Source organism: Lactuca sativa, chromosome 2, assembly GCF_002870075.4.
Source record: "Lactuca sativa cultivar Salinas chromosome 2, Lsat_Salinas_v11, whole genome shotgun sequence".
In the NCBI taxonomy this organism is placed as follows: Eukaryota; Viridiplantae; Streptophyta; class Magnoliopsida; order Asterales; family Asteraceae; genus Lactuca; species Lactuca sativa.
In genome coordinates this window covers 221,754,682-221,765,197 of record NC_056624.2, presented here as the reverse complement: position 1 = coordinate 221,765,197, position 10,516 = coordinate 221,754,682, and the positions used below count along the sequence as shown (strand labels likewise).

Below are 10,516 nucleotides of genomic sequence, written 5' to 3'. Positions count from 1 at the left end.
AAGAATATTATAAGTTACATAATGTTATATAAATATAAAAAAAAATCAACCTAAACATAAAATTATAATTGTTTGAAAAATCACTTTGCTTCAAAAGCACGAAATATATACTCAATTATATTTTCTAAATGAATTCATTTTATAATGACATTTTGTATCATGAAAATACATATAAACAAACTTTCTATATTAAGTACCTAACCGAATTTATGATTTTATGATTTAACAAAAAGTTGTTCAATAAAAACTTAATTTTTTATAGCAACTTCCGTGATTACTGAAAAATGAAACTATTGAACAATAAATTTTTTGGATAACGTATTATTTTTGTTATTTAATATTTTATTTAAAAAATGGAATTATTGGCAAATAAAGAAATGATTTTAATTAAAATGTCTTCATCCCACATTGATCGTGAGAGTAACCAAGAGAATGTATTCTCCTCTATAAATAGGAAATGTTGTGAAATATTTTAAAGGGACTAAGCCATGAGATCTTCATTGCATCTAACTTTGTAGGACGTTGAGTGTATTCTTTGGTGAGATTATCTTTATCAACAAGTGACCAATTAAATTTCAGAATTTTGAAAATGATTTTGAACCGTATCTTTTAGATTTTGATCGAGTTTAATAATGATCCGAGTGTCTTCTGGCTGAGTTAGGCAAACTCGCTTCCATTGGAGGCCGAGTTTAAGTAACATACCGAGTATTTGGTTGTGTTAGCCAAGTTTTACAACCCTGTATGTAATACAATTTAAAATTTTAACCTTATAAAAGACGTCACTATTATCATATATTCTACATAATTATTGTAATATTTATGATACAAAACATTTTTTTTTACTATTTAAGATAAAAAGTTGTCTTTGTTATCATATGTTGTACAGAATGATAAAATTTAAGATGGATAAAAAGATGTATTTATTATCGTATTTTCTACATAATGATGATATTTAATATAAACGTTTTAATTTAATATGAAATTATTATTTAATAGATAACAATAACGATTTATTTATTTTTAAAAATTAATTTTTTTTTCTATTTTAATCGTATAACTGTATATTTGCAAAGCAACTTCAAGTTGCAACTTTATCTCTTATAATATAGTTCAATATAATACCAATACTAAAAATCATTTTTTTATATTTTTTATGAAATTATTATTTAATTGTTAATAACAATGATTTAGTTATTTTTAATATAAAATATTTTTTTTATATCTCACGCAACGCACGGCCTAGTGATTCATAAAAGCAAGTACACCACTTTGATACGTGTTAGTCAATTACAAATTCTTGGTACAACTATAATTAATTAAACTATACACCATGTAGTTTTTGTTAGTGAGTAACAGGGACGAACGTAGAAATATGTAGTAGTAGGTGCACAAAAAAAATTTCAATTGAATATAATAACATAAAAAAATTAAGAGTGAATTAAATATAACAAACTAGTGTAGAAAAACTTCATTAAAGACAAATTCGTCATTTCATGGGCATATTCTTGGTCTCCTCAGAGTTTGTTTCCATGTTGTTGTGGTTGTATAAATTTTTGAAAGCATTATTACCAAAATTTCATTCTCATGGTGATAAGAAAGTTTTCAATCATTTTTAAAAATTGAAATAAAATGTTATCTAATCTCCATAAAATTTCATTCTCATGGTGGTAAGGAATCATCCCCTGAATGTGTGTAATGTGGAAGGAAGATTATACTATGATTTTGATGGCTAGATATTTTTGGGGGCCTAGTAACAAAAGGTAAATTAAAAGGAAAAGTAAGGTAAAAATAAAAAAGAAAATTGTTAAGAGCAGGAGTTGAAATCAAGACCCATTACAAACGAGAACCTTAAGATGCACATCAGACCAACTCAACTACCAAACCTTTCGTTTAAATTTTAAATTCCAATAATAATATAGTTGTTTTCTAGGTGCACACTAATAAAAAACAATTTTTTTACACTAATATTGAAAAATCTAGTAATTACACGTGCAACCCCGTGCACCACTACAAATCCACCCATGGTGAGTAAGCATACGAAGTAGATTAGAATCAAATGGAACAATACGTCATCTAAAGGAATAATATGATTCGTACATACGTGTCAAAAAATGATGCTACGTGTTTGATTTTAAAAGATTTGCATCGGGTATAAATAAAAACATTGTCCTTTAATTTTCATTCATTCTTTTCACCTTTAAAGTCTAAATGGTAAAAAGGAGATAATATGACTTTCTTGTGCGTTACGATCACAACTTTCCAAGCTATACCTCAATTGGGTGATAAACGTTTGTTGTTCTTATTGTAATCAGGTGAGTTATCTCACTATACTATCTATTACAATATATATACATGTATGTTAGGATAGAGAGCTAATAGGGTAAAAGTATAGTCTTCGTGTACTTTATGTTATTATACTTAAGTTATTGAGTGGAGCCAAAAGTATAGTTTATGTGTGCTTATTGTTACTATACAAGCGTAATCTCTATGTGTTTAAATATTTAAATTATTACGGTTAAGTTAGGGGTTGATGTCGGAACGGCGACAGGTCGGGAGCCTATAGACCCGTGTGTTGACGACGAAATGGCAAGTACGTAAGTCTAGATACACATATTATTGGTTGATCGGCCAAAAGTCGTGAGCCATGGTTTGTATGCATGTATATGTATTGTGATATATGGTATCTTGAGAAACTCACTAAGCATCGGCTTACAGTTGTTGAATAACTATTTTTCAGGTTGTTCTTCTAACCGTGGAAAGGCTCCAGCGTGGCTGTACTTACATCGATGAAATTTATAATGTTTTAGACTTCCGCTAAAGCTCTCTTTTATATTTAATAAATGTATGACAATGATCTTTTAATAAAGATGAGCTTTTGGATTTGTGTTTTATATATATTTAAAAAAAAATGAAAAATTTTGTGTTGAATATCGAGGCGTAACAAATATACAATATAAAAATATAATTTAAACTTTATACGGGACGTGTTATAAACGGATCAGATCGATGATTACCCATACCCCACCTTTTAATAAAAGGGTTAGCGGGTATGGGTCGTTGACGGGTAAACGAATAAAAAATTACGCTCCAAACTAGGGATGAACTTTTTAATTGAAAAACCGAACCGGAGCCAGAAAACATTGGAACCGAGTAGTGGTATTTGGTCCAGGTTTGGTTCTTAGTTTATGGCTTATTCGGTTTTTAGTTCTTTCATTTTCGGTTCCGAACACCTTCTTAGATAGCACATTTCTTAGTAGAATCGAAATCGAACCAGTTGGAACTGAATAGTGGTATGTGGTTCAATTTTCGGTTCTTAGTTTATGGTTTATTCGGTTTTTGGTTGTTTTGGTTCCGGTTCGGTTCCAGACCGATTTACATGCCTACTCCAAACCCATATAATTCTTACATGTTTTGATGACTGATATTACTCGCTCTATTGCGAGGTCTAGGTGGGACCAAGTTGGTTGATTGATATTATAAAATATTATAAGAAATAATTAAATCAAAATAGAAATAGAAAAAATACAATATAAATTTGTCAATTCTGTATCGACTAAACGCAAAATAAAACCAAACTATAGGGGTTATCCGAGTTTTAAAAGCAAAATTAGGGACTAAACACATGTCTATCCCAAAAACAATAGGGACCGTTTGTGTAATTTAAAAACTCATATTTTTCTCACTTTTAAAAGGTTGGAATCATTTATCTCTAAATTCAAAATTTTCAAATAACACCTTTGACGAGTGAGGTTGATATAACGGGTTTTTAAGGGTTGATCACTTTTATGACTAAAGACAGTAAATGTAATAGTGATCATCTTTTAAACATTGATCATTTTACTTTGTGAAATATATATTTCTTTTACAAAATACTTGATCTATGGTTTTATTGTAAAATCATTAAAAATATCGTGACTCTTCAATGTCATTTTGAGAAAAAAAAATATTTTCAATTGATAAAAGCAATTTTGCAATAGAAAATTATTCTGTAAAATATGTATTTATTTAATGATAAATATTCAAAGCTGATTATTTTATAATTTTTTTGTTTTAGGTTATTAGACCTTTTTAAATTTTGTAATTAGTTATTAGATATTATTAGTAGAAAAATAATATGATTAAAAAAGCAATTTAACTCGTTGTAAATAGGAATGTAAACGAACCGAATAATCTCAAACAAAGACTTGTGTATGTTGGTTTATTTAAGTTTAACCAAACAAATGACCAGCCACAAACACATTAAGGTACAAATTTTATTATTATTTTTAGGTTAGTTTAAAAGATTGTTGTTTTCATGATCGTTGGATTTTGTTTATAATGTATACAAATATAAATGAATAGAACTGGACACAGACAACAAATACTAACATAAGTGGGCAAACTTTAACACGTATAAATGAATATAAACATCCAAATGAACAATCATACGTAAATAAAAGCTTTGTACAAATGAACATCAAAAAGATTTGGAAATAATTCATGAACGTAAATAAAGAATCTATCCTAATAAATAAAAATGTTATTGTCACTTGTCATTCTCTCATTTATTTGGACACATGTCATTTTGTCATAATTTTGAAATATATTTATTTTCACTTGTCAATTACTTCATTATTCATTTCCACTATATCATTAATTTAGTTTCCATAAAATTAACCTACTATAATAACTATTAATTTCAAATTTGAAATTTCAATTTCAATTTCAAATAAATTTACACTTTAAACATTTGTATTTAACATTTTATTATAATAACTCGTTTAGTACACGGGTCTAACAATTTAACACATAATTTTAATTAATTTATTTTTTACACGTTCTTTTTCTTCATAATTTTCACTTATTTCATATTTCAAATTCAAAATAAACTTTTCATCTAATCGCTCCGGTTTAACATTATTTTTTAATTAACCCGTATAATATACAGGTTTCACAACTAGTATAAAAATATATGAACAAACCAACGTAAAGAGATGTGTGTCCCCAACCCATCTCGTCTTTGGATCCGTTTTATTTTATTTTCTTACAACTTTAATTCTATATACACAATTAAGTAATTAGACCTGAATTGATGTATTCTATAAATGGTAACAGTTTAAGTTGTTTTATAATATGTTTACATATATGAACCAAATAAAATTTTTCTTGAGAGAAGCTTCACCAGAATACTTCATGTGTAAAAAGATAATAACCATTCTAGAGAATGAGCATAACTCATTTATGAGGGTCGGAGCCCACATTTTACACTGCCTTTGTAGGCTGTAGCCCGTAGCCAAAAGATTACCGCATGTGTTTCTAATTACATTGCATTTATTAGTATTTTGGTAGAGACACGTTACACGTATGTATACAACAACTGAATATTAGAATATCAAAGTAACTTAAATCAAAACTCTTGTTCCATTTATATTTACATACTCTTAATAAATAAAATCGTATAATAAATGCATAATGTTATTACAATGAAACATAATGTAATAATAATGTTTACAACATTCGCTTATTTTTCTCTGTGGTTTCCTCCTGATTGGTAAACTTTGATTAACGTACTCGTTTATCGCAAATTTGCAATAACAGCATCTCCTACCATGAGCTAAAAATTGATTCATCTTATCTTATCATAAATAAAATACAGGCACCCAAAGTTGAAAACCGAATACAAAATACTTAATCAAATGCACATACATCACAACAATGGTCTGCTAAGGGTCAAATAATAATGAGTGTGACGAAAAAGGGACACATTTTTGTAAAATTGTTTGTAGATAAATGGTCTCAAGTCCTAGGAGTGTACATAAAAAGTAGAAAAAAATATTTTATAAAAAAAACACAACATTGTTTCACAAAACCCTTTTCACCTAAAAAGTCTTTGCATATCCACTTGTTTCATTTGCAACCGTTTCCCACACACTAGCCATCTTCTCTGCATACCCTGCCTGTTATCATCAATAATTTGTACTTTATAACCCAAAAAAAAAAAAAAAACAATATTCTTTCTGATTGACTTGATATGAACATAATGACTTAATGCGTTAAGCCAAAAAAAAAACTTGGCTTAAGGTATTAGATAAGTTAGAAAAAGGATACCTGGTTAGCAACAAATCCTTTCAACATGCCAAAGAAGTCATCATGTCTTTCTTTGTCAAGTCTGTGAAGCTCATTCTTATTATTCTCCTGTAAAACACAATTGATAAGAAATTTCAATTTTGGTAATTGTGTTGTTAGTAATTATGATTAATGAAATACCTTTATCCGTTCATATTCTCTAATTGCACAATTTTTAGCTTCATCAGTAACCCTCATGGTTTCTTTCAGCTCCTCAATTTTTCTAACTCTAGACCTGTCACCACCAAATATCTTGGAAGCAGCTGCTTCAAGCTTCTCAATCCTGGAATTTAAATTTGAAAGCTCTGAAAGAAGAGTCTGAACTGTCAACAAAGCATTTGATCGATCTGCATATGCATTGTTCACAGCTAACATTACTCCAAGATATTCATGAAGCTTATCCTGCAAAAAACAACAGAGGCCAAATTTGAACATAGCTGAAAGATTAAAGAAGCAGATGTTGTTTCTAAAATATTAAGGAAAATGTAGGAGATACCAAATGTTTGACAGTTTGTGCATTCAACTCCCGATATAATCTGCTGGCTTTAACAGCAGATGTAGCTACGTTTTTCATATCTGCAGCTCTCACTTTTTGGGAGTTGAACATGGCTTCCTCGGATTCAAATTTGGTGAGTTTCACAAATGCCAGCCCTAATTGCCCCAGGGTCTCTCCAATGTCTTGTTGAGCTTTAACAAGAGACTCGGCCTGGAGTTCCACAAGACGAAACAAGAATATGATGAAATCTGTTTTCTACATCAAATTACAAGGAGAAACAACAGACCTGCTGAGATACGTTACTCAACTCCAGCTCGAAGTCCTGCAGTTTCTTCTTCTTCTCCAAAAACTCCTTATCCTCTTCAACCACCGGTGGCTTCGTTTCACCCCAGTCATTTGTAACCGACTGCCTCAACTCCTTGAAAATCCTCAACAAATCCCTCCCTCCTTTCGCCGGCTGTGAGACCTCGTTGGGATCAACAGCTGCAGACACAATGGACTCCCCAAACAATTGCTTGGGCAGCTTCACTGCCCCGTCAAGCATCCTTGACGCTACATCCGTTGTCTTCATCAATGGCAGCTTTCCTTGCACCTGAAGAAACAATCTCAACTCCTCACTTCTCCTTATCACCGGATGCGCCGCTAGCTTTCTCAAGTATTTCTCCAAAGCCATTCTCCTCTGCTCAACAAACTCTTGCTTTTGCATAACTTGGCTCTCAACAACACTTTTATCGGGCCTCAGCGGGATAAAAAACCCTCGGTATGAATCCGATAACCGGTCTGATAACGTCACAACGTCTTTAAACCGTCGCCGGACGCTAAACTCAGTTCCGTTAAACTCCGGTAGATTTGTCCACGTGGTAATCAAGTAGGTCACAAAGGTGTTTCCGCCAGGAACAAGGGAATTTTTTAGATCTTGATCCTTCTGCGGATCCGTAACGGAAATCTTCAAGTAATCGGAACTGGAAGACGGAGAAGACGTGGACACAACACCGTGACCATTAATTTGCTTGCCGTGGTCACCGTCGAACGATCTGAATACCGCATCCGCATAAGAAGGGGGTTCAAGGAACGAATTGAACGCGTTAGGGCTTTTGTGGGCGGACGGCGAAGATAACAAAGGATCATCATCGTAGGTGGTCGGTATTTCCGCAAACGGCAAGGATGAAGAGAGAGGATGGTGATGTTGACTACCATCTCCATTAGCACCGCCGTTGGATCTGGATGACGAAATGTTATCGTTATTATTATTATTATTATTATCGTCGTCGTCAAGAACAAGAGACTCCATTTCTTCGCGAGATGCATAGAGTTGGGCTTCTTCGAAGCCCTGATTCTCGGATCCCATCATCGATTTATCGGAATCCTCAATTGATCGGAGAAAAAAAAATACAAAATCAGGATATCGATTTTTGAGGAAAATTTGATTTGAGTTATACTATCTCATATCGATGAAGTTTAATTTAGATGTGAGGGTGGGGATTTAAGTTTGACGGCCTGTATTCGTGGCGGAGATCAGCGGCGGAGCTGCTTGTTTCCGGAGTTCACACTTTACACGGCAAGGATGAAGTTATCGAGTGAGTCGTATTTCTTTCCTTTTTTTCTTTCTTAATTGTTTTATATTAATTAATTTTCATTTTCATTTTCATTTAATGTTATGAGTAGCCAAGTAGGAGACTTGGGCCCACCCTTATCTTGCCTTCTAAACATGAACTGCTACGAATAAAATAAAAAGGAATAATGAATTTCATCACTATAGTTTTCCAACAACTTTAGATTTAGGCCGAAAGTTTAATTTATTGCAAAGATGATCCCTAGATAATTTTTATAAAACATATTTAGGCTCTGTTTTATTTGGTGTTAATCAGGTCCGACGTTTTTGTCTAACTCGGTCCGGTCAAGATGTTTGATTTCTATCTGATTGGGTCGGTACCTTTGACTCGATCCACAAAATTGGCTTACTCGAACCAGTAAAATATTAATGTTGACTGAGACTGGAACTTTATTTGCCCTAATTTTCTTTTCTCCTCCTACTTACCACGCGTTCCTTCTTTGCCCACCTTCGACATATGCGCCTCCCACCTCCATATGTGTCGCTCCTCCCTCCTTCGATTGACGCCAACGTCTATGTGTATGCTATGGTTGACAGAATACATTGTCACCATATTCCTCATTTTCCTAATAAACAACAACATGTCCATCTTCTTTCTATTCTTCTTGATTCCATCTTCGATATTCAATATTCAACATGGATTTTGTGTGGTTATCGATTGTTTCAAAATCGGGCTTCATTTAATGAATCTTTGTTTGAGAAAGTCTAGATTCTTAATTTGCCTTTGATGTTGATTCTCCACCCACATAAGTGATGTGTAATCATGGCGACACCAAAGGACATAGAAGTGATGTGTGATTAATAACCATTCATTCCTTTTGGCCTAAACTTATATATTTAATTGTTATGCTTTACTTCATTTTGACTTGTTTGGTTAAATCTTTTGGATGAAATGACACAGAGAAAACCATTGCTCTTAGTTGTTTAATTAAGCCAATTGTTAAAAGTTGTTACAAAAATTAAACATTATTCTTGTTCGATTAAGCTTTTTAAACAAATGAATGTCCTTCATGTTCCTATGAATGTGTAAACCATTAGCATTGTTATCAAGTGTTGTTGTCAAGAGAATTTTTGTGAACCATATGCAATTATGTAAATTATATTGTGTCGTTTGTTAACATTATCAATCATATGATGATATCTATGTATGCTAAAGTCAAATAAGTATGAAACAGTTGAATTTTCTGGTTCTTTGGCTGCTAATTCTGCAAAATGTTATAGTATGGATTGTTAAATATGCTTTTTTCATATTGTTTTCGTGCGAATGATTTTAGTTTATTTATTTCATATTGGTTTAGTCTTGAAAGTGCTCTTTCAAGATAATGTAGTAAAATGATAAAATATGCAGATCACACTAAGCTCTAGTTTGGTTTTGGTAAACATAATATATGGGTAAAATGGTCATTTATAGAGTTAACCACATCTAGTCAGAGTTGTAATCAAACAACATGGTTTCAGCTAGATGCAAGTTCAGTCAGAGCTTCATACCCAGTCATATATGACTCAGTCAACAACTATCAAACAACCTTTAGTTTTATGCTTAAACGGTGTTAAAAGTGTTAAGTTTCAGCAAAATGATTATATTGCCCCTTGTCTTCATCTTATTCATGTTCATCTTTATCTTATTCACTTTAAACATGACCTTCAATTTAAACTAAAAAAAGTAAATAAAAATCCAGAAACTATTCGAGCAAAATGATTATATTGCCCCTTGTCTTCATCTTATTCATGTTCATCTTTATCTTATTCACTTCAAACATGACCTTCAATTTAAACTAAAAAAAGTAAATAAAAATCCAGAAACTATTCGAGCAAAATGATTATGTGTTCCTTATTTTGATTCTTCCTAACTATCGTTACAAAGTAACTGTTCAAGTAGTTTCTGCATTTATTTAGCGGTGTGCAAAGAGGGGGAAATTTGAGATGGTGAAATGGGGGTATGATGATATGATAATCTCAATCAAATCTTGAATTAAATATTCAATAATAACACTTAATTAAGAAAATCTTTACTTGTTTTGTTTTAGATTAGAACTTTATAGTTTAGTCATTACTTTAATTTTGGATGGTTATATTATTTAAAATTGTGATTTATAAAAGAGTAAATTACACTTTAGGTTCCTCGTTTACATTTTTCTATAAGTACCAACCTGAGAATCCTGAATACTGAAATAGGCGAAAAAATGATATCGAGTACCCAACGGAACTAACATTACCGGGATTAAATAAAAAATTTCAATGCTAGCGACGACACTGAATCCTGATTTTCCTTATTTTGCAGTACCAAGTACTGTTCTATATGT

At 31.7% G+C, this 10,516-nt stretch overlaps 1 protein-coding gene and 1 long non-coding RNA gene across 2 annotated transcripts; one reads left to right on the top strand and one right to left on the bottom strand.

Annotated features, from left to right (window-relative positions):
* The first annotated feature begins 2,321 nt into the window (after positions 1-2,321).
* On the top strand, positions 2,322-2,891 carry LOC111879837 (uncharacterized). Its single transcript, XR_002846248.2, has 2 exons — positions 2,322-2,647; positions 2,738-2,891. It is a non-coding gene; the product is annotated as an uncharacterized LOC111879837 (long non-coding RNA).
* A 2,698-nt stretch (positions 2,892-5,589) lies between these two features.
* Positions 5,590-8,214, bottom strand: LOC111879838 (sorting nexin 2A). The gene is made up of 5 exons (XM_023876270.3): positions 6,888-8,214; positions 6,602-6,811; positions 6,247-6,507; positions 6,088-6,174; positions 5,590-5,936 (listed from the first exon to the last, which is right to left on the bottom strand). The coding sequence occupies exons 1-5, from the start codon at positions 7,950-7,952 to the stop codon at positions 5,859-5,861; spliced, it is 1,701 nt and encodes a 566-aa protein (XP_023732038.1). The 5' UTR covers positions 7,953-8,214; the 3' UTR covers positions 5,590-5,858.
* Positions 8,215-10,516: the final 2,302 nt, after the last annotated feature.